The sequence below is a fragment of the Bos indicus x Bos taurus genome, chromosome 29, assembly GCF_003369695.1.
Source record: "Bos indicus x Bos taurus breed Angus x Brahman F1 hybrid chromosome 29, Bos_hybrid_MaternalHap_v2.0, whole genome shotgun sequence".
NCBI classification, from domain to species: Eukaryota; Metazoa; Chordata; class Mammalia; order Artiodactyla; family Bovidae; genus Bos; species Bos indicus x Bos taurus.
This window is the reverse complement of record NC_040104.1, coordinates 8081703-8105012: the sequence shown is the minus strand read 5'-3', so window position 1 is coordinate 8105012 and position 23310 is coordinate 8081703. Positions and strand designations below refer to the sequence as shown.

Sequence of the window (23310 nt, the reverse complement as noted above, 5' to 3'; positions counted from 1 at the left end):
CACTGCTGCCAGGGCTCAGGGCACCACCACTCCTTGGTCGGTTCCCCTGATGCTGCCCACACTTTTGTAAACTGCCCCTTCACTTATGACTTAAAAAAATATATATGTATCTATTTGGCTGCCCTGGGTCTTAGTTAAGGGATGCAGGATCTTTAACTACAGCATGTGGGATCTAGTTCCCTGACCCCGGATGGAACCCAGGCCCCCTGAATTGGGAGTTCACAGTCTTAGCCACAAGGCCACCAGGGAAGTCCCTGTCCCTTCACTCTTAAACTCTCATTTCCACCCCCCGTGTGAACATCATCTGATTTGTGAAGACACAAAAAGACAACCTGGTCTTTAACTGTCCCTGATCCCCTCCCTCCTCCCCGATCCCTCTGTTTTCTGAACCCCAGGAAGACAGATCCAGGCGGGGAGGCCAGCAGCTTACAAAGCTGTTTTTATTGGTTCTTACTGCCTCACAGAGCGTCAGGGTTGATCCCTCCCGGGCATATGGCATTTGAGAAGATAAATACTTATTTTGCCCCCTACTCAACCATAGGGGGACGTTTAATAAAAATAGTAATATAATAAAATAATAATGACTGTGATCAATAATAAAATGCTCCTATGATCCCCTAATACACAGGTGGTTGAAGCTTTGAGAAAAAGGACCCGTCCCCTTTCTGGGAAGGGCCAGAGTGTGCCTGGAGACCCAAAGGGTGCCCACCTCTCACCAAGTAGCCCTTATAAATACCCCCCATCCCACCCCTGGCTGGGAGTTCGCTTCCTCCTGGACGGATTAGATGACTAATGGATGCTAGCTGGCTCTTGGGGCCCCTCCCTCTTCCAGCCCCACTGCCTCCCTGCAGAGAGAAGGGGCCTGGGCCTGTGCTCTCCCAGCTCCCACTCCCTCCAGCCCTCTCCTTTGGCCTCTCTCTTCTCCATTGCTTGTCCTTTACCCTTCTCTCCTTCTCCTTCTCCTCTGGCTGGCTCTCACCTCCTTCCAATCACTATCCTCTCCTCCTGTACTTCCTTTCCTCCCTTGTGCCTCTCTCACCACCTTCACCGACATCCTCTCTCCTTCTCTACCTTGGCCTCTTGATCAGAGTCTGTCTTTCCTATCCTGCCCCTGAGTGGAGTCTGGGATACGCCCCTACTTGGCCTTGCTGGGCTTTAGTCCACAGCCAAGACCCCAGCTTGCTCCCAGGGGTCCAGCCTTTCTCTGTCCTGCATCCGGACTCTCATAGGCCTCCTGGGGCTTGGCCCTGGAGATGAGAACTTTGGCACAATCACCCCTGGACGATGTGGCAGAGGGGCCCCCCAGAACAGGAGGGGGCCATCCTATTCCTCGTGGCTAGCACAGGTTGGGGTTGCGAGCAGAGGGAAGGGCAGGATGAGGGCTGGGAGTCAGACCCCCACCCCTATCCCGCCCGCAGGGGCCTGGAAACCCAGGCCACGGCTGCCCAGCCCAGACCCTCCCTGAGTCCAATTTCCACATGTCCCGGACCAGCCGGAGTTTGGTATTCCTCAAGCTCTCTGCTCCCTCATGTCTCTCTGGGTCCTGGGACTGGGAGTTGGGTCCTGCCAGAGGACATCAAGGGGAGCTCTCAGATTCAGGGGCTGGGGGGAGGCTCCGGGGTCGTTCTGAGACCTGGAGGGGGAAAGAAACAGAGTCAAGGTTGAAAGAGGAAGGCAGGACTCCTCTCTCACCAGGCCAGCACCTCTCAGAGGCTTTCCCAGGACCCATCCATTCATTCGCTCATTCTACATTCAATCAACAAATAGCCTTTACTCCAGGCAGAAGACAAACTTGACCCTCGCAATCAAGGACCTCATAGGAAAACTAGAGCACAGCAGGATCGACAAGGACAGGGTGGAGGGAGGAGGGTGCCAGAGGTGGCGCTGGCCCCAAGGAGGCAGTGACCACCTGACCAGGCAGCCAGGTGGCCTTTGGAGAAGGTGATGTCGGTGAAGAGGCTTGAGCTGGCCTGAGTCTTAATCAGGTGGAGGACCGGAAAGGGCATTCCAAGAGGAGCAGGGCGGATGGCAGGGGTAAGGGCCTGGAGGTGTGAGAGAACACGGCGGGTCCCAGGGCTTTGAGTGGCCTGCTGTGGCTGCAGTGGGGGTGGCAGATGGAGACAGAACTGGAGGGTGAGGGGATGACTTCCCAAATCTTAGATCTTCCGGGTCCCCAGCCAGAGTGGACTGCTCCCTCCCCTGACCTCCTGCCAGGCCTGTGCTTAGAATTCCAAGAACTCCCCTTCTGTGGTGCTCTCCTTTTGTTCCAGGCACCGTGCTCAGGTATCTTCACCTCACAAAGGTCTCATAACGATAACCTCATTTTACAGGTAAGACAAGCTCAGGGAGGCTGGGCATGTCACCTGGGGCCACAATGCTGAGACCGTCAGAGCCAAGACAGTCAGGCCTAGGCTGACCTGCTTCCAGGCAGGTGGAACCCACTAAGGGGTTAGACAGAGGGAGTCAGCATCTCTTAGCATCCAAGGCAGGTGTAGGCTCAGCTTGTTCTCTGGCCTCAGGTCCCAGCACGAGACAGAAGGGCCTGACTCTGAGCTGGGGGAGACTCACCTGTATCAGGGAGACTGCAGGGCTCAGAGATCCCTGGGGGCAGGACACAGACTCGCTGGACAGAGATGTCCAAGGCTTCCTCTTCACTGCTCCAGGAGCAGGATGAGCGAGGGGACGAAAATCCAGGGTCAGATTTGAAGCGTCCAAAGGGGGTGGAAACATGGGGGAGGGACGCAGAGGTAGTGGAGGCGGTGAGGCTGTCCTTACTGGGGTCTGCGTCTTTAGCGAGGCCGTCACTGCCCATGGAGACTGGGCGCCGCGAGGCCTCGGAGAAGCTGTGGGGCCGCTGCGGGCCAGAGCCGCGGGCACCTCGTCCCTTCACTTCCGCAGCCTGTTAGGGGACAGCGCGAAGGGCTGGGACCGGGTCACACGAACTGCACGTGGCCTGGACGTGCGGAGGTCCAGGGACCCAGGTAAGGAGAGGCTGCTGATGGGCTCCGGAGGACTCATAACTCACCACCGGGGGCAGGTCCCTGGCGCTGGGTCTCCCGTCAGCAGGGCCCACGTGCACCAGGTGGTTGAAGTTGGTGGGTGTTGAGATGAGCTTGGAGCGCACGAAAGGGTCCCTCAGCATCTCCCTACGGGGGTAGGGGAAGGGACATGCGGGGTAAAGGTGACACCTCTCCAGGAAGGCGAGGCTTGGACTCGCCCCGCCCCCAAAGCGGGAGGCCCCGCCCACCCACCGCCCAGGGCACAGGCGCACCTGCGCTGCTGCTGCAGCTGCTCCTCCGACACGCGGAAGAAGAAGCGGCGCTTGCTCTTGGTGCGGAAGAGCTGGCGCCGGCTGTTGTCCGTGAGGTTGGGGATGTCGAACTCGTCCTTCTCTGCCAGAGAAGCAGAGAGCTTGGCGGTGCTCCCAAGGCCCCACGGCCCCAGTCAGCTGGTGCTCAGGGTCACAACCCCTTCCTCCCACCTCCACACTCCCTCACCTGCCAGCGGGTTCCTGAGGTAGGTCAGACGGACCTTCTCGGTACCAAAGAGGAACAGGGAGCCCTCTGGGTTCAGGGGTCGCACCTGAGGCAGCAGGCGCAGAGGTCACACCATGTTATCCAACCGCACCCCAGTCCAGCCCCAGGGGCCTGGGCAGGCCTCACTTTTTAAATTTTAATTAATTTCACTGCATTGGATCTTAGTTGCAGCATGTGGGATCTAGTTCCCTGACTAGGGATTGAACCCAAGCCTCTTGCACTGGGAGCGCAGAGTCTCAGCTACTGGGTGATCAGGGAAGTCCCCGCACTCACCTTCTTGAGTGGCACGGTCTGGACCCATTCTGCCCTCCTCACATCAAACACATCGATGGCATTTTCGCTGAACACTGTCAGGTAGGGGGCCGCATAACCTGCATAGCCAGGGTGGGACACTGTGCGGTGCAGCCCCAGGCAGGTCAGGCACCTCTCTGGGCTGTATCGTAGGGCACACCCTGTCACAGCACTGTAACTTCCACACCCCACCAAAGGTCCTCCTGGAGACTCTCTGGGTTGCCCCACCCAAGCTCCACGGCAAGTCAGAGATAAGGAACGGGGAGCACTCACTCTAAGCCATGTCAGGCCTGCTTGTATTTTTCCTCCTTTAATTCTCAAACAACTCTAGGCAGGTAATGTTATCGTCCCTAACTTACAGATGACGGAAACCCCAGAGCTAAGTCTCACTTTGTGGTGAGTGGGAGCTGGGAACTGGCCCCGGGCAGTCTGGATCCAACGCCTACACACCGAGTGTCTGTGCTGCACCCAACCCGCAGGCCCCACCCCAGAAGAGCGGCTGTGAAAGGAGCATTGTCCCTCTCTTCCAGCCTGTAGCCCAACACCTCAGCTACCTGTGGACGTTTGAGGCTCCCCTGATGCCGTTCACTCATTCATTCCTCCAAACATTATAGCCCCTGGGGGGTGCTTGCCTGGGCTGCGTGCTGGATGCGATGAAGCACTGCAGACCCCCCATGTACCAAACCAGTCATTGTAATAAGAACGTGCTGAGAGTCAGGGCAGAGATCTGAATGCAGGTGGGGGAGCACAAAGGAGCAAAGGACCGATGGTGCGGGGAGGAGTGTAAAAGCGGTAACGATATTGACAACAATCATGGGGTTCATTATGGAGGGCCCACTAGCTCTAGACCCTGGGGCTGGACTTGCAAACTGAAGAGGCGGCCAGTTACAAAGAGGACAGTAGTTCAGGCAGGGAAAGAGCTTGAATGAAAACAAGGTCCCGTGCAAGAGGAAGATGAAGGAAGATCCCATACAAGCCACCAAGGGTGTGTCAGGCAGGAGGGCACATACTGGCCTCCCAATCCAAACTCAGGAATTTGGGCAGGACCCTGTCTTCCTCTGATACCAGGCCCTACCCAGCCTGGTCCTCCACAGGCCTCACCCCAGCCCGTGGGCACTGCTGGCCACAGCAGCTCTTGCATGCGAGACTTGCGGCCGGCGCTGTCCACGTAGACCCCGGCGGTGGTGAAGAGCAGCAGGAACTCACTGAGGCTGAGCTCCACGGCGCCCAGGGCCTCACCCAGGCCCCCGCGGGACGGGGGCAGCTCCTCAGGCACAAGACCGGCCCCTAGCGCTAAAGGCGCTGCCTCGTTAAGCAGTGGGTAGAGGGCGAAGGTGCCAGCCGCACCCACGCACAGCCGATCGCCCAGGAGCCCCAGGCTCTGCACGGGCGCTGGTGCCTGCAGCTCACGGATGCGGCGCTGCCAGGGCCCTGGACCTGGGCCCAGCTGGTAGCAGAGCACCTGGCGCTTGACCGCCACACAGAGCACGGGGGTGCGGGCCTGCAGGATGCGCCCGGCCGCCAGGGCCTGGCAGCCTCGAGACTCGGGGATCTTGGTGCTGGCTGCCTCCACGTTCTCCAGCTCTGCCAGGGCAAAGAGGCGCACGCTGGGGCCTCGGCCACATAGCGCGACCAGAAGGCCCGCAGCAGGGCTCACGGCCAGCCGCTGCACCCGCCGGCACTCGCCCACCTGGAAGATGTCTGCGGGGTTGGCGAGGGAGAGTGTCACCAGCAGGTGGGTGAGGGGCGCCCGGGGCCCAGCCTCCTCTGTCCCTGGGGGCTGACTCCACCCAAGCCCACCCTGGCCCGGCCGGCGGGTACCGTTACTGTGCAGATGGATCACAAACAGCCCTTCCTCGGTGCCCAGAGCAAGCCGTTCCTGGTCTGGAGGGGGGAGGGAGGGGATCAGGGGTCAGGGGTCAGAAGGCCCATCTAGAGGCGGGAGATTGGGTGGTCTGCCTGCCCCTGCCAAGGACTCAGAGAGGACAGTCCCACTGTTCCTGGACCCTTCTGTCCCTGAGTCCAGACTGGCTCTAATGGGGAAGGGCCACAGGGGCCAGGAGTCAGGATGAGAGGCCTCTCCCACCCTGAGCTGTGGGATCTGGGGATAAGTCACGTCATCTCTCACAGCCTTGGTAAAATGGGGCTGATAATAGTACCTTTCTCACAGAGCTGCTGTGAGGCTGCAAAGAGATGAAGCATCGCAGGGTAAGCGTTAAGCTCACAGCCACCTCTGCTCAATAAACGCCCTTGTCCCCTGGCTCCAAGCTGACACAGGGGACTTGGAGGACGCAAGCCCTGTCTCCCGTGGCTCTGTCCTGAGTGACGGCAGGGAGAAGCCCCAGCCCCAGCTGCCGGGGGAGGCCAGGGAGCCTCCTCTCCTGTTCCCCAGCGGTCTGGTTCGGAGGCCCTGCTGTGCACCAGGCTCCTGGGTGAATGTAACAGCCCCACAGTGGATAGTGTGAGGCTCCCCCATCACCAGGCGGCTGCTAACAGCCTGGAGGGGAACCTCCTTTATCTCTTACTAAAGCCTTGGGTCTTTACACTCACTCATGATTCTTATGCAGAAAGGGAGGTGCAGAGAAATGGAGGGATAGAAGCTAGGCACCCCACCCCAGCCCAGGTCCCTCACAACCATGCCCAGAGGAGTGGCGAGGAGGACACGTGTGCAAGAGGGTCCACAGCCCTGGGCTGCAGGGACCGGGCAGTGACAGCGGCCTGAGTGACCGCAGCAGGCCAGCGCCCCCTCCGCATGAGGCTCACCAACGATGGCGGCGCAGAGCGTGTGTGGCAGCAGCGGCAGCCCGTTGTCGTAGGCCTCCTTGAGGGTGTACACGGGCCGGGGCCGGGGCCGCGCGTCCAGCAGCAGCCGTTGCAGCTCGCTCAGCACCTGCAGCCAGCGCTCCCGCTCGCCCTCACTCTCCGCCAGCAGCAGCACGGTGCATGTGGCAGGCGGCACAGTCAGCTGAGAGGCCGTCACCTACGGGCAGAGAGGGGGCACCCAGGCTGGAGGGCAGAGCGCCGGCAGCCAGCTCCCTCTGTCCATCGCTGAGGCCCTGGAGCACCAGGTGGGCCTGCCCAGTGCAATGTCAGGCGCTGGCTGGCAGCAGGTGATAAGCCAAGGCGGGGGGTGGTCAGACAAGCACGGGTACAACCTCAGAGCCTTGGGACCAGTGCCACCGAGAGGGCAGGACAGGGCCTCTCGGGAACACAGGGCGGGGCCCGCTCACCCAGGCTAAGCGTGAGAGACGAACTCCCAGGGGAAGAGACGTTTCTGCTGGAGCCTGGGGGACGAGTGGAGTAACCAGGAGTGTTCAAGGTCAGGGACGGGCAGGGAGCCGGCAGGGCCCTAAACAAGGCCGGGCACAGCCAGCTTCACGTATGGAAAACTCTGCACTGTGGGGTGACGTGTAGCCACACAGACAGGAATGGAGGCTACTGTAGCCATCCACGTGCAGGCGGGCGGGCAGGATGAAGGAGGCAGCCACAGTGATGGAGAAGAGCAGCTGGAGTGGGTCCACCACAGAGGCAGACAGAGGTCTGGCCCATCCCATCCCTGAACTCACCCTAAAGATGCGAGGCAGGTCCTTGGATTGGGCGTGGATAACATCAGGGGCCAGGACAGGGGCGGCTGAGAACTGGGGGTCCCTGGGAGGTTCACGGAGCAGGTCAGAGGTCTGCTGGCCCCAGCCGCCCCCTCGACCCACTTGCCCCCCACCCCTGCCCCAAACCATGGCCTGGCACCCACCTCAGATCCAGAGCCTGCAGGAGGGCCCCGCTGGCCGGGCTGAGCTTCGGGTCTGGGGCATCAAAGAGCAGCAGGCGCGAGTCGCTGAGGGCGGCGAACACTCGCTGCCAGCCCCGACGGACACCCGAGGGCCGTGGCACCTGGGGGAAGGCAGGCAGGCACAGAGTTCCCACTGGGCCCCGGCCGCCTGCCCGCCCACCCGCCCGCTCTCCCCTCCCCCAGCGCCGGCTCACCGACAGGAAGCCCTCGTAGGCGGTGCCCGTGCCCGTTTCGGGGTGCACTCCCAGGGCCGTGTGGAGGAGGGTAGGGGGCACAGGGCAGGGGGGGGCCTGTGGGGCACAAGTCGGGTGACAGAAGTAGCCGCAAACTGTGGGGAAAGGAGGAGCCATGAGGCGGGCGGGGACCGCTGAGGAGCAGAGACCCCGGGCAGCCCCAGCCCAGCGCCCCACAGGCTGTCATGGCCCGGAGCCATCGCCAGTTCCCAGTAAAGAGAGAGAAGAAAAAACTGAGCAGTGGGAAATGTTGATGGGGGTGGGGGGGTGCCTGATGTGGCAGGATGGGGGCTGCTTCCCCTCCCCCCACCCGGGGGCTGTGGCTGGCGCAGGGGAGGATGGTGAGCTGGGGGGCTGAGGGTCTCACCGTCACAGCCCAGGCCCTGGCGGCCCAGGCCCAGCATCAGCGAGGTGCAGCGGAGACACTTAGTGGGGGATGGGAAGCTCCAGGGACGCAGCGTGTGTGAGCCGGGCTGGCGAGGGGGACAGGCCCATTACCCATGTCTGACCCTCACCCAAGGCCCCCGAGCCCCCCGCCTCCCCCAGGCCACCCCGAGATTAAGGCAAGACCACCGAATGAGCCAGGTGGCAGTGTGAACTCAGCGCTCCGAGGGGATCTGGCCGTACTCAAAACTCAGTGCCACCGTCACCATTCCCATCACGGTCTGCCGGCACGGGGTGGGGGGTGGGGGGAACCCCAAGCGGGACCTTGAAAACCCGGCAGAATGGCTCGGTGCCCCTGCCCCGCCCCACCGGGCACTGACCTTTGCAGGGGGACTTTCTGCAGGGGGTGTGGTGGCAGCAGGCGTCCTGGGGAACACAGCCTGCAGGGGAACCGAGCACAGGGAGAGGGTGGGGTCCGGCCCCCCCACCCCCGAGGCCCAGGCCCCCCACCACCCTGCCATGGGTCTCCTGCCTGTGCTCACCCCCAGCCGCAGGCTGCGGCGGCCCTCCGGCCTCAGCTCCAGCGCCTCTCCGGAGGTGCCTGCATCTTTGGCGGAATCCTTCTGGGGAACGGCACGGGGGCGGAATCAAGGCCACTGCCTGTGTCCTTCCCGGGGGTCCTCCCTGGCCAGCCCTGCACCCGTTCTTACCTCTGAGCCCCGGAAGGACAGGAAGGGAATCAGGGAGTTTGAAGGCTTGGTGTCTGCAAACAGAGGGCATGTGTCATGGGGGCCATGGGGTCCCTGTGCCATTAACACCTGTTCCTTACAAACCAGGAGCCAGGGCGGGGCCTCAGTTTCCACCCCAGTAAATGGGGGAGAGACTGCAGGCGGGGAAGGAGCGGGTGGTGGCATACAGCGGGGGCTCAGTAAGCACTAGCTAACAGCGGGTTAGGCAGCAGAGCCAGGCTGATCCCCCTGGTGACCTGGAGAGGAGGTCTTGCTCCGGGACAGACAGGTGTGCGCTTGGCTACTCACCCGGCGGCCCACGCGCCCGCAGCTCCTCCCGCAGGGTCGCCAGCTCCTGCTGCAAGGCCTGGTGCCGCTTCTCGGCCTCCTGCAGACGGCTGGGGAGAACCGCGTGGGTGCTTGCCACAGGCCTCTGCCTGCGTCCTGGGCCCCTCGCCGCGCCGGCCCCTGCCCTCACCTCTCAGCCCGCAGCTGGGCCTCCTGCGCCTGCGTCAGCCGCTCCTGCAGGCCCTGCTTGGCCCGGATCTCGGCCTCCAGCGCTGACTGCAGCTCCAGCCTGGCTGACGCCTCCATCTTCTGCAGCCTCCGTGCCTTCCACTGGTGGTCCTGGTGGCCAGGGGGCATCAACGTGCAACGCCCCCAGGGTCGGGTTGCCGCTGAGGGACCCCAACCCCACACCACCTGGCCAGGCTCAAAGCCCCGCCTCTGCTGAGGGCCGGCGGGAGCTTAGGCAAGTCCCTGATCTTCCGTGAGCTCAGTGTCCCTACCTGCGGAGTGCGGCTCCCAGCACCCCTCCCCTCCGGGTGTTCCCGGGGCTCACCAGCGGCCGGGAAGGGAGAGTCTGGGTGCCCACGTTCCGCAAGGACTCCAGCTCCTCGGCCATCTTGGTGGCCAGGGCCTGCAGGTAGCCTCTTGACACCTTCTCATCATTCACCCTGATCAGGAAGGGGGCTCAGGGTCAGAGGCTACAACCTCAGCGCTGCCCGGGCCCAGCCCCCACCCCCAGTCCCCAGGCACCCACCAGCTGAGGATGTCGGCGATCTGGGCCTCCCAGTTGCTCTCCGTCTCCCGCCGCTCACCTTCCAGCCTTTGCTTGCTCTGCTGTTCCCGCTCCAGCTCTTCCATGAGCTGGGAGGGAAGGAGATTCAAGAGACACAGATGAGCCACGTGGGAAGCGGGGATCAGCCCCCAGCCCTGAGCCTGCCCATGTCCAGCCTGGCTCACCCACCCCATCTGGCCCACATCCCTGGCAGCTGTGCCCACCCACTCAGCTGGCTCCCTGCCTGTTCCCCCATCTCCGGGTCTCTCTGACCCTCCGTCTGCACCGCTCACCCGCTCCTGCTCCTGGCTCAGCCGCCGGTTCTCCTCCTGCAGCCGGCACAGAACCTCCTCCTTGCTGCTCGGCCTGCAGGGGAGAAGGAAGACTCGGTGACCCCCTGGCTCGGCCCCCGCCCTGTCCCCTGCCCCGGCTGCCCAGCTCACCCCTGGCCGTGGGCCTGCTCCAGCTGTGGACGCAGTGCGGCCACCTCCTGCTTCAGCTGTGTCTCCTGGGGCCTGCCACCCTCAGGTGACCCTGTGCCGTTGGTCTCAGAGGCGGTGTGGAAGGTCTAGAGGGTGTGGAGAGGGGTCAGGGCAGGGGTCCAAGATGCCATGACCTAGTCTACCCCTGGGGCCTGGCCCTGACAGACCCTGAATGGGGTCAGGATAAGAGAAATGGCACTGGGGAGAAGGTAAGGCCTCACCACCTTGACCTGGGGAGACGCCTTCTCTGGGCTTCGTTCCCGCTGTCTCTGGAGCTGAGTCACCTCTCGCTTCAGGGCGGCCACCTGAGCTTGCAGCTGGGATGGGGTGCAGAGTCAGCCAATGCTGACCCTGTCCACCCCAACTCTTTTTTTTTTTTTTTGTGGCCGCTCCCCACAGCATGTGGGATCTTAGTTCCCTGACCAGGGATTGAACTTGTGCCCCCTGCATTGGAAGCGTGGTCATAGGCACTGGACCTCCAGGGAAGTCCCTGTCCACCCTAACTCTTGACTTTGCTCCAGATTCTCGGGCTTTGCTGGCCGCAGCAGGAGTAGAAGGGGTAGACCCCTGCCCACCCTACCTGCTCCCTTGCTCAGGCCTCGGCCAGCCACAGTGGGCATGCAAGGCATTTGATGTTCCCAGCACCTCAAACCAAGCTCCCCAGGCTTCCTCCTGCCACATCAGGCGTCATGAGGGCAGGGCGCTGTTGCTGTCCCCACCCACGCCATCATTCACCCTGCTCTGGGCATCGTGGGCTTCCTCCAGCTGGGAGTTCAGGGCTTGGGTCTGGTTGGCCATGGCCGCCTCTCTCTCCTGGGCCTCCTGCAGCTTCCGGAGCAGCTCCTCCTGCCGCCCCTTGGCCTCACGAAGTTCCCGCGCCTGTGCCTGCTGCCCCGCCCAAGCCTCGGCCAGCTCCTGGGGTCCAGGTGGGCGAGGGGAAGGCCAGCCAGAAGTTAGGGCATGGTCCTCCTTAGCACCCAGCCCTGGGCCACTCACCCATCTCACCACACCCCACCTGGAGGAGCTGGTCTCTCTCCTGCCGCAGGTCACTGTCCTGGCCCAGGCTGCCAGCCGGACACCCGTCTGCCTTGCTGTCCCCCAGCGTCTCTGCCAGGAATTGTCACTGAGACCTGCACGTACAGCCTCAGCCAGGAGCTCTACCTGCAGTGTCTCACGGAACCCTCACCCCAGCTTGGTTCGGGGCAGGGGGGCAGGGGGTGGATCTTCTCAGCCCATTTTCTACACACAGACTCAGAGATTTTAAGATATTTCCTTAAGATCACACAGCACGTACAGACCCAGGGACAGGACTGGAACCCAGGTTGGACTCAGGTGTGCTGGGAAACCAGCTCAGCCCCCAAGGTGAGGGGAGAGGGGAAGAGACGAGGTGCTGGGGGCAGGGTACCTGACAGCCTGTCCTGTAGAGTCTGCATTTCCTTCCGCAGCTGCTCCAGCTCCCGATGGTCCGAGGGGGTCTGCAGAGCCTCTGCAGTGTGGGGACACCCGTAACATTGAGGAGCTTGTCCTGCGGCAGGGCAAACCCACCCTGCCCAGGCCCTGATGGCACCTGTACCTTGGAGCTTCCGGCTCAGCTCCAACTTCTCCTGCTCCAGACAGCGGAGCTTCCGCTCCAGGGGAGCCAACTGCTCAGAGCTGCTCTCAGGGCCAGGACTGGGGAAAGCAGAGCAACACAAGTTGGCAGAGAACCATCCCCCAGCCTCCTCCATCTTTCTGCATCCAACATTGATTCATCTAAGAAATGCCCACTGCGCACCAGCTCTGTACCCAAGTCTGGGCTCTGGGCTGGGAAGAGAGACAGAGGAGACCACACCTTGCCCTTAGGAGGCCCCAGGCAGGTACCATGGGTGGCAGCCAGGACAATGGTTCCAGAGTCCCCTGGGCCCTGGTTCCACAGCCCTGGCCCTTATTGTGTGTGTGACCTTGAACAATAACCTAATGTATCAAGGTCTCAGTTTCCCCACCGGAAAAGGGAAGTGACGCTAGGGGCTCTTGCAAGAGCTGTCAAGAGAACTCAGTGGTATGGGCCCAGGACATAGGGAGCACTCTATGAATAAGGGTCAGAGGCATCTGCTTACACTTCACAGTTCCCACTCCCCCAGGGCCTCGCTGCAGTCTCAGGCCAGCCTTACAAGTGGAACTGGGCTGAGAGCATCTACCCATTTTACAGAGGTACAAAGTGAGGCTCAGGGAGCAGCACTAGATCTCTGGATCTAAGTCCACTACACACCCAACCTGCCATGGAGGGTCCCATGAGGAACAAATACTGGGGCAGAACCCATAGGGGTCATGGCCTCACCAGGACCTTGAGGACATGAAGGGTTGTCCTACTGGGGGCTCAGAGCACACTTCCCGAGCATCTGTCTCATGTGGATACAGGTGGGGCATTCAGTCACTTTCCCGGGGTCCTGATGGGCTGCGCTCCCAGTGTTCTCCAGGCCAGGCAGCCCTCCAGGTGTATGAGGACTACTCACCTGCCTGAGGTGTAGGTGAAGCCCACGAATGGCAGGTGGTGGCCTAAGAAGGTCCCATGGGAGGGTGGCGGCAGGGTTCCCTGCAGAAAGTGGGGAAGGAGAGTCAGAGTAAGAAGTACAGCTCCAGGTGGAGGTTCGAGACCCAGGAGCCCTCAAAAGACTACAACTCCCACAAGTCTTTGAGGTTCTGGCTGCACAGGTGCTGCTGGGAGTCTTCTTATAGGATGTCTGGATGACAGGATGACACTTGTGGTCAAAGATCCTTCACTTGGCACAATCCACTTCAGTGCAGGTGAACCAGCCCAGGTGAACCGTAACTCCCATGGGCCTCCCATCCCCAGCCCAGCAACTGCTTTGGGGAACTTTGCAGGGCAGGGGAGGGTCCCGCAGCCACTGCTGCTGTGGGTCCCTCCACTCACTGGATGGTTGAGGGTGTCGTCGTCCACATCGAAGTTGGAGGTGTCCATGGGCCCGCGCAGCTCGGGGATGTAGGGGGCAGTGCTGGTCGCCAGCCTCTCCCAGTCCACGCCTTCAAAGAAGGGGTGGTTCCGGAAGTCGTCCAGCCCTCTGCGGCCCAGACGCTCCTCCTGGCGGCACAGCAGCTGGCGGATCAGGTCTTGGGCGCTGGCTGGCACGTCGGGCACGTCGGGGAACTGCAGGTGGTCCTGAGGTCCCGGGGGACGGGTGCAGGTGAGTGTCTGGAATCCTACCCCCACCCAGGGCATCTCCAACCTCACAGCCTCAGGAGTCCCACGGCCCGCCCAGAATCCCAGGGCCTGGCAGCCAGACCTCGTGGTTCATGATCTTGCCGTAGGTTTCCACCAGAGATTCAGCATAGAAGGGCGTCTCCCCGAAGAGCAGCTCATAGGCACAGACCCCCAGGGACCACCAGTCGCACTGTGGGCCGTAGTGGCCCTTGCCCTCCTCCATGGCCTGCAGGATCTCAGGGGAGATGTAGTCGGGTGTCCCCACCGCCACCGATGAGTCCACCTGTGGGTGGCGCCACAGAGACGGCCTCGCATTTGGGCCCAGCTCCCCCATTCCCCAGGGCTGGACGGGCCCAGTGCCCCGACCTGGGTCCTAGGCTTAGCCCTTCCTTCCCCTGGGAGTCTAATGCCGCTCACACCAGGCCTGGTGCCTCCTGCTCCCCTGGGAGCTCTCCCAGCCGGGTGTCCTCTGTCCCACGTTGGGTGGGGTTCTTACCATGCCACTGTTGTTGAGACGTAGGCAGGAGCCAAAGTCGGCCAAGCGGATGTGCCCGTTCATGTCCAGCAGGATATTGTCTGGCTTGACATCCCTGGGGGAGGGCAGTTAGAGTGATCTGTGAGTGTGGATATGCATTTAGGTACATACCTGGGTGTGTGAGTGCGTGCGTGTGCACACACCAATGTGTGTATGCTCACACTTTGTTCCTGCATGTGCTGGCGTGTGAAGAGGGGAAGGATGGTGGTCAGGCCTCCTGGCTCCCAAGAAGGAAGAAGGTGGTTAAGTTGGGAGAAGGACCCTTAGAGGCAGCTGAGTGTGCCGTGGGGGACACAGGAGCCAGACTCCCCCAGTGTCACCCACTGGCCGAGTCACCGCGAGCCAGGTGCTTACCCGTGCTAAGCCCTGACTTGCTCATCTATAAAATGGGACGATGGTAGCTCCCATGACACAACTTTTGGGGTGGGAAGAGTCACAGGTTCTCTGCATACGAAGCACCCAGCACAGGATTTGGCACATATATGCTCAGCTGTCCTCAGAGCTGTCAAGAGAGGCTGGCAAAGACAGCAGGGGCTTTGGGGGCCCCACCTGTGGACATAGCCCAACTGATGCAGCGAGTGGATGGCCAGCACCATCTCAGCCAGGTAGAACTGGGCCAGCTCGGGCGGGAGGCGGTCTTCAAAGCGGCTCAGCAGAGTGAGGAGGTCCCCTCCAGCGTAGTAATCCATCACCAGGTACTAGATGGTGGTGGGTTGGGGGCAAGAATCAGATAGGGGGGCACCTGTCTCCCGCACACCTCACAGGGGTCCCGCAGGGCTCTGGAAAGGCAGGGCCGTGTCTCCCAGCAGCTCTGGGGCAGCCAGCTCTCAGCCAAGGCTCAGGCAAGAGGCTCCAGGCCTGAGCTGGTGGGGAGTGGAAGTTTCTTGGACCCAGGAGGAGGGGTCTATCTCTCCTTGGACCAGAGCTTCTGGCCCCCAGGGATGGCATCACTGACTCAATGGACATGAGTCTGAGCAGACCCCAGGAGCTAGTGAAGGACAGGGAAGCCTGGCGTGCTGCAGTCCATGGGGTTGCAAAGATTTGAACACAACTGAGTCAGTGAACCACCACCACCACCCCTCCTCCAGCTTTCTGGGCATCCTCACCAGATACTCCTCATCTTGGAAAGCATAATGCAGAGCGGTCACCCAGCGGCTGTCCCCCTTCACCAGAACATCCCGCTCCTCCCGGAAACAGGCCGTCTGTAACAGTTTGGGGAAACAGGGGGTGGGGGGGTTGGGATCAGAGCCCAGGAACCCCACCTTGCCAGTTCAGGGGATGGAGGAAGACTCAGTAAGGCTAGGAATGGGGATCAAGGTCGCCTGTGTTAGCCTGAGCCTCAGTGTTATCATAAGAAAAATAGAACAACCCTCCTTTTACTAAGAAAGGCTTCTTGTGCGGAAGGGATGGGAGGAACCCATGCTGCTGGGGGTGGATCCTCTGCCTGTTTGGCAGCCATGCCCGGCCACTCCCCCTGCAGGTCTCAGAGGCCTGTAGACTCCCCCTGCAGGGACCCCAAGTTCCCCCGGACCCAACACTGACCTCGGCCCGCTTCAGCATCTCCCACTTGTGCAGCATTTTCATGGCAAAAATCTGCCCACTGTCCCTCTGCCTCACCACAGCAACCTGAGGCCACAGAGAGCACCAGGGTTACGCCGGTCTGGGGGCAAACACCTTTTCCTCCCCCCTACCAACTCAAGGGCCATCTGCTCACCTCCCCGAAGGCCCCTCGGCCGATCACTTTCAAGATCTCAAAGTCGTCTCTCTGCAGCCGCAGCTCTTTCACCTTTGCTACGAAGGGACTGACTGAGGGACAGAGAGTGGGGCTCAGAGAGCCTGTGTGGAGGGCCCCGGCTCCATCTCACCTGCCCTCCCACGAGGCCAGGGCAGGGATGACCTCCCCAGCGATGGCCTCTGGCCAGGGGGTTGACAGGAGCTGCAGCCCATTCAGCCATGATCAGGAAGCACAGAAGGTGCGGTGCTGGCTCTGCTGACCACCTGGCCCCTGGATCTCCCTGAATCCATGGTTCCCAGGTGGCATCTGTCCCAGGGGCTGATGGGATTTGTAGTCCTCCCCTGCCTGGGGGCTGATCCTGACAGGCCAGGTCACCCTGGAATGATGGGGATACCATTCCCACCCCCAGCCTGCAGTCCTTGGCCCCTGAGCAGGACCAGGCCAGAGCCTGTCTTGGGAAACTGGACTGGCAACATTCCTTGTCCCTGGAGAGGCTTCTATGCCACCAAGGAGCTGTGGGTCCCTTGTAGGCACAGAAGTACCTGGGTGGAGTGAGGCCTGGGGCTGCCCTGGAGGGCAGGTAGGGCACGATTCTGCGGGGCTCTGGGAAGGCAGGCTCTGTGCTCCCCGAGAGGGGCCTCCTTGGTCCGGAGGTACAGAGAGGTCTGCCTGGGTTCACACAAGACTCAACAACAGGGCCAAGACACCTTTTCTGGCACCTGATGCTGGCACCTGAGGGCGTGAGCACTCGGGATTTCCTCCAGGCCTGAGAAGCCCTATGACTCTGAACCCTGCCTCCCTCTCTGGACAAGGCCTGTACCTGGCCAAGCACCTCCTCCTTACCGCCCCAGACACTCCCCGAAAGGACATCTCCAGCCACTCCCTGGCCCTTCCCAGGCCTGGAGGAGCCCCGTGCCTGGGGGAGGAAATTGGGGCCTGGAGACTTAGGGAGGTGAGGGGGAGCAGCTGGGGTCAAGGGCGCTACGGTCTAGGCTCCCTGCCTCAGTTTCCCTCTGCCAGCAGGTACACTCCCTGCCAGCTGGGCAGGTCTGTGGGCGGGACAGAGAGCTGCTCCACAGGTTTATCAGGCAGAACCCCCGCAGCAGGGGTGGTGTGGAAACCTCATTACAGAAATAAATTGTCTCTTTCCTGGGTCTGTGTGTGTAGCTGGGGAGGAGCAGCTGCAGGCCTCCAAGGGGGAACCTGAGGTGGGGGCAGCTACCCATCGACCAGATGGGAGCCGAAGCCTGGGGCCCAGAGCCAGGAGGACCCAGGCCCCCAAGACAGGCTGCCCAGTCCCCTCGCCACGCTGCAGGGATGGGGGCTTTGGGCGGGAGCAGGGACAAGTTGAGGCAGGAGCAGAGTGAGTCACCGCCCTGCGAGTCACCTCAGGAGATGTCAACAGACAAGCCCCCACGCCAGGGTCCACGGCGAAGGTGTCAGAGGTGGGCAGGGAGGAGCACGTGGGCATCACGGGGGTGATGACAACACGGTCAGACACACACACACACACACGGTGCAGGAGTCCCGGGGGGAGAGGCGGGCAGCACAGCCAAAGGCCCTCTGACCGCCCTCCGCCTAGAGGAAGGCCTGGGGCACGTCTCACAGGCCCCCAACCGTGCCAGGCCTGCCCAGAGCTCAGGCATACCAGGAATGCTAGTCGCCTACTGGGCAAACACTCACCTCACCCCACCCTTCGAGCCAGGCCCCGGTGGCCTTCCCCCATGGCCCCACCAGGTGTAACTAGACAGCCCTGGGGGCTGGCACTGGCTTCAGGGTCATCTGAGGCCAGCCACTCCTGGTGACTCAGGTGAGTCAACCCCAGGAAGGGTGCAGACCCACCTCCAGACTGGCCCCCTTCCCCAGCCTGGGGCACAGCCCTCAGGAGGCCTGGTCAGCCGCTTGCCCACAAAGGGTGCCTGGGCCCAGTCTTGGATGGTCCTGTGTGTGGGTAAGTGTAAGAGTGTGTGTGTGTGTGTGTGTGTGTGTGTGTGTGTGGTGGGAGTGGGGGATGCTACAGAGCTGTGAGTGAATGTAGACAAGTGTGTATCAGAGCCAGCGTGGGTGGGGTGGTCGGCAGGGCTCCCTGGGTCCCTCCAGGAGCTGAACGTGTGTCTCAGTGTGTCCGTGGAAGGTGGGAGCCAGAGAAAACGTACGTGTCAGTGAGTCCCGTGCACAAGGGTCTCCATGTGAGAGTGCGTTCTCACGGGTCCTGAGGTGACTGTGTGAGCGTGTGTTGTGTACATGTGTCTGGAGTCTCCACCTGGCACCAAGTTTCTGTGTGTCTGTGTGTGATGTGTGTGGGGCCCACGTGCTAGGTTCTGGGAGTGGGAACGAGTGTGTGGGTGAATCTGAATGGCGGTGAAGTACGCAGGTGAAGGAAAGGGCCGGGGTGGGGGTCCGGTGGCATGTATCAGGGCCAACGCAGGTCATCTAGGATGGGGTGGGGGCGCCTGAGAGAGTGCGGCTCCTTACAGGAGGGTCTGCGAGCAGGGAGCACGGAGGCAGAGGCTCCCTTCGGGGTGTCCCTCTGTGCACCTCCCACCCACCCCCGCCCCCCACGGTCCCGCCCGGGCCACTCACCCCAGCTCAGGAACTGCGCCACATTGCGCTCCCGCCGCAGGGGGGCGCTGCTGAGCTCGTGGTGCAGCCCGAGCAGCAGATCCAGGAGGCCGTCGAGCCCCGGGCCGCCGCCGGCCTCGCCCCGCGCCAGCCTCTCCAGCGCGCGCAGCCGCCGCTCCATGGCTGCGGCCGGAGCCCCGAGCCCGGGCTAGAGTCGGGCCGCTTGCATGCCCGCCCGTCGGTCCGTCCGTCGATCAGTCCGCGGGTCGGTCCGCGAGTCCTCCCCCCACCCTCCCGCCCTCCCCGCTGTCACCGTCCTCCGCTGCCGCCCGCGCGCCCTCACCTGGACGCCGCTCCCCACCCTCCGCCCCGCCCCCCGACGGACGGGCAGGTGTGCCCGGGCCAATGGGAGACGGGACTGGAGGTGAAGGTGGGAGGGCGGAGGCGCGCGGGGGCGGGGCCAGCTCCCGGCCAGGAAGTGGGGGGGCGGGCCCCGAAGAGTAACTCCTGGGCGGGGCGGAGCAAGGAGAGGGGTAGGGGAGGGGTAGGGGAGGGGTGGGGGGTCCCATCACATCCCGGACGGGAACCCGGTCCTCTCGCGGCCCCAGCCCCAGCCTCCCCAGGGCCCTCGCCGGCGCCTGTCCTACTAGGTGGGGGATGCCCAGGGCACTGCAGCTCCCCTCGCCCCCTGGGGCAGGGGCAGCCTCTCCGGAGAGCCTGCCCTCTCAGCGAGGGGAGAGGGGCTGGGGACGCCTGCGGCCCCGAAGCCGGATGGGAGTTGTAGTCCGCTCCCTCCCTGGGATACCGGCCTCTTGGCATACCCCCCCACCCCCTGGCTAGTTTCTGATTTCATTTTGTTTGTATCGTAACGGCCGACCTGGGAGACGGGTAGGTGAGGCAAGGATGCTTCCACCCATTTGGCAGATGACGCACAGGCTTGGGAAAGACGAAAGTGAATTGAGGGACTGAGGGGTGAGGAAGCCCCAAAGCTAGATCCTGGAGTGGAGTTGGCCTGGTAATGTTACCATAGCTTTTTAAGCTTGGGCGGCCCGCCTGGAACGTGAGGACGAGGGCCAAGGAGAGGTCGAGGCTGGGCCGGAGGAGGTGGGAGAGGGGAGGGTCGGACTGTCCGGGGATATTTCTGACTTCTGCCCAGCTGCCTCCAGCTGGGCTGGGCTAGACGCCATGGGGACATGGGGCTGTCCAAGAGGAGGGATCAAGGGGTGGGGCATTTTAGTGGCTTCAGACAACAAATTCTTCCTTTAAAAGATCTCTTTGGAGATTTGCCTGCCTCCTCGGTTTCTCCGTGTTGAGCGGGGAGCCGCTCTGTGAAGGTCTGTGGAGCTGGACTGAACATCCCCGGTAGCACACAGAGGGGGTTCCTTCGCAGTCTCCCATTTGCTCTGCTCAGAGACCTGCCCTGGGGCAGGGCCAAGGTCTGTGCAATGCTCTGTCTCTCCCAAGTCAGTCAGGTGGGGGAAGGGAAGCCAGGATTCAAACCCAAATCTGGGGATGCTGTCATTGCCTCTGTGTCTCCTGGGACGGGGCAGGAGACAAGGATCGGAGGCCGTGTTGAGCACTCCCGGCTCTTACCTAAAGCGGGCTAGGCTTCCTTAAAGGCCAGGGCCTGGGAAGGGCTCCCAGGAAGGGTTTTCACCCTCTGTAGCCACAGGGGGGAGCCAGAGACCAGAGGAGGGCCCCGTGCTCAGGACAGGACCACGTTCCATTTCCTGGGGAGTAAGACATGATGCTGGGAAAGATTGAAGGTGGGAGGAGAAGGGGATGATGGCATCACCAACTCGATGGACATGAGTTTGAGTAAGATCTGGGAGTTGGTGATGGACAGGGAAGCCTGGCGTGCTGCAGTCCATGGGGTCGCAAAGAGGTGGGCACGACTGAGTGACTGAACTGAACACACAGGGTGAGGGTCCTGGGTGGAAGAAGGGCCATTCCTCCTCTGACCCCATTTGGACACCTTGATCTCCGCACCCCGACTATGGCCCCCAGGGTCAGCACTTAAGGACCAGCCTGAGGTGAGGCCTCTGGGTCTAGCTCACTCCCTCTGTGACCTTTAGCCTCTCTGAAAGCCAAGTTCTCAAACAAGTCCATCCCCCAGCACTTCAGACTCCATCCCCACAGTACAGCAGAGGGAAAAACTGAGCCCCAGACAGCAAAAACTGAGTTCTGCTGGGGTCTTCATGGGGACTGGCACTGGGGACTCCCTGCCCATCAGGTACATGGTTCTATTTGGCCCTGTATTTGCTTTTTTGTCACATCCTTGTTTCAAGCTTCAGTTTCCTTGTCCATGAAAGGGGGTCAGGTCTGACTCTGTCCATTCCTTTGCAGTTTTAAGGCCAGAATGCCCCTCAGGACCCATTCCGTGTCTGAACCCCTCTTCTGGCCTCGACAAGCAGCCAGTCCTCCCTTGCTGTCAGAAACAGCTCTGGCACATGGGCCTACTTTGCCCAGCAGATCTGTTCTCTGACCGTGTGTGTGGCAAGGACGCTGGCCCAGCAGGTGGGTGCTCCATAGAGGTGGGAGTCTGAGCAGGAGTCCTCTGCCATCTCCGACACTCTGGTCACTGCCTCCTGTAGGGCCACCTGTTCCCCACATAACCTCTCTCCCCTCTGAGTGCCCTTGGCATCGGAGTGCTGGCATTAGCTCTCATTCAGCCCCGGGGGCAGCAGACCTTGCATTCCTATGGTGCTTCTTAGCATTTCAAAGTGAATGAAGATCTGTTATCTTCACTAGGGCCCTGCCAGAGGAGGGAGTTAGTAATGCCCTCCCTCATTAACAGTTTGCTATCTTGAGGCTGGGGAGGTGAGTGGCGGCTGGTGCTCCTTACCCAGGTACCAGGCCTAAGCCAGTGTCTGGCAGCAGAAGGGCAGTGTGTGGCACTCAGACTCTGGGGACAGGGGACAGGAAAGGCCAGCCTGCACTGGACTTGATGCGTGTAGGCTTCTGAGAAGGGTCTTAAATGGTTAGAAAAGGAAACTGTCAGTTTAATGACCCTCGCCTGGCAGAAGGGACGGTTCGGATAAGGGAGGGCCCCAAGAGGACGAAGGCAAAGCCCAGTGCAAACGAGTGGCAGGGAACCCCGGTTTTCTGATCCCCACAGAGCATAGCCCTCTGGGTCTGGGAGGGGCCCAGACACAAGGCAGGCTTCTGGCTCACATCCGCACCCACTTTTTAGGCCTCCCGACCCTGATCTGTGGCACCCTTTTCCCCAAGGCCAAGGTCCAGCTTGGTGACTGAGATAAGCCTCTCCCAGCCCTACTCCCAGAAGCGCCTCTCAGCAGATGCCCCGCAGGTAACTAGAATGGCAAGCTACCCCTGCCCTTGGCCGCACCGGAAGTGCAGCGCCCTCTCCTGGCCCAGGAGCCAGAGAACAAGGAGGGGCAGCCTTGGGATCCTGTAGCCCTGCCTACTGTTGAGTGATTTCCGTCTCTCTTGAGTCTCCATCTCTGTGCACTGCAGAGAACGGCTCCAGCTCAGGTATGGGCGGCCAGTGGTACTGGGAGCGCCCTCCAGTGGTGGCTGGGGCTTGTCTCTCTAGGACAAACCTGTTTGGAGGGTTGGGAGCTCATGTAGAGTTTCACAGCTGCTCAGAACTTGAGTTTTACTTAAATGTGTGTATTCCTGGTGGTCCAGTGGTTAGGACTCCGGGCTTTCACTGACGATGGCACAAGTTTAATCCCTGGTCGCGGAACTAAGATCCCACAAGCCTCCACGCACCACCGCACCTCCCCCGCCATGCCCCCCTTGGAAAAAAAAGTGTGTTTGCTAGGGTGCCTTGGAGGGAGGGGCTGATGCAGACAGTGGGGTTGAGGGTCCCCAGTCCACAAGCAAGTCCTTGGCAGCCTCACAGGCCCACTCCCCCACCCACCCCAGCACAACAGGGGTGTATCCTTTGAAACGTCCACACTCCAAATGGGTGGACATATGGTGATTTCATCATCCTGGCTTTTCTTCCAAAAACCTTCTCTGTGCTGCTCCTACACGCCACAGGGGCTCCCACGCCCCTCAGCCACAGCGGCTGCAGCCCCATGTGGTTTTCTAATTATCAATCCTTCTGGGCGCACAGGAAGCCAGGCCCAAGCCCCCTCGGCCACCACCCCCTCTGGCCCTTGGACGCCACCGAGTCTGGGAGCTGCTTCAGGGAAGGGTGGGTCCTGCCTGCTTTGTTCTGGGAATTGGGTGGGGTGTTGGGCTCCTTGCACCCTCACTCCCACCCTCATCAGCCTCCCCAAGGTGCTCAGGAAAGGCGGCCACTCAAGTTAGGTATCCGTGGGCCCTGCCTCTGGGAAGCAAGGGTCACTGTCTGCCTTCAGCGCCTGAAGAAACAGACTTGGGAGAGGACAGATGAGCCCCAGCAAGTGGCAGAGCTGGGATCTGAACTCCTGCCTGTTCAAAGGCTTCCCTGATGGCTCAGAGGGTAAAGTGTCTGCAATGCAGGAGACCCTGGTTCAATCCCTGGGTCAGGAAGATCCCCTGGAGAAGGAAATGGCAACCCACTCCAGTACTATTGCCTGGAAAATCCCATGGACGGAGGAGCCTGGTAGGCTATAGTCCATGGAGTTGCAGAATCACAACTGAGCGACTTTACTTTCTGTCTGCCCTAAAGTGCTGGATGGATGGGTGGGCTGCCTAATCTCACAGTCTCAAGGGTGGCCTTGGGCACATCCTCAGACCAGTCCCTGTGAGGTAAGAGGCTGGCACTGGGTGGGATTCATGGTTCATCTTTTTATTAAAGAGCAGAAAAAGTTTATTGCTCTCAC

At 61.5% G+C, this 23310-nt stretch overlaps 1 protein-coding gene across 11 annotated transcripts; it reads right to left on the bottom strand.

The window, feature by feature from the left end:
• Nucleotides 1–417: 417 nt before the first annotated feature.
• On the bottom strand, nt 418–18826 carry CDC42BPG (CDC42 binding protein kinase gamma). 11 transcript variants are annotated; one of them, XM_027531875.1, is made up of 37 exons: nt 18554–18822; nt 15950–16041; nt 15778–15861; nt 15342–15437; nt 14785–14933; nt 14197–14290; nt 13783–13983; nt 13413–13658; nt 12994–13073; nt 12075–12172; nt 11907–11987; nt 11517–11608; nt 11237–11416; nt 10723–10818; nt 10463–10587; nt 10313–10385; nt 10002–10108; nt 9801–9915; nt 9438–9586; nt 9269–9357; nt 8942–8994; nt 8774–8854; nt 8612–8671; nt 8215–8320; nt 7809–7942; nt 7576–7715; nt 7394–7475; nt 6591–6807; nt 5649–5711; nt 4929–5528; nt 3810–3907; nt 3498–3582; nt 3272–3392; nt 3026–3146; nt 2776–2899; nt 2569–2657; nt 418–1633 (listed from the first exon to the last, which is right to left on the bottom strand). In XM_027531875.1, exons 1-37 carry the CDS (start codon nt 18711–18713, stop codon nt 1577–1579), a joined length of 4638 nt encoding a protein of 1545 aa, XP_027387676.1. In that variant the 5' UTR covers nt 18714–18822; the 3' UTR covers nt 418–1576. The 11 variants fall into 11 exon arrangements, with proteins under 11 accessions (XP_027387676.1, XP_027387677.1, XP_027387683.1 ...); XM_027531876.1 differs by having other exon boundaries at nt 2569–2654; XM_027531882.1 differs by having other exon boundaries at nt 10726–10818.
• Between the last annotated feature and the right edge of the window lie 4484 nt (nt 18827–23310).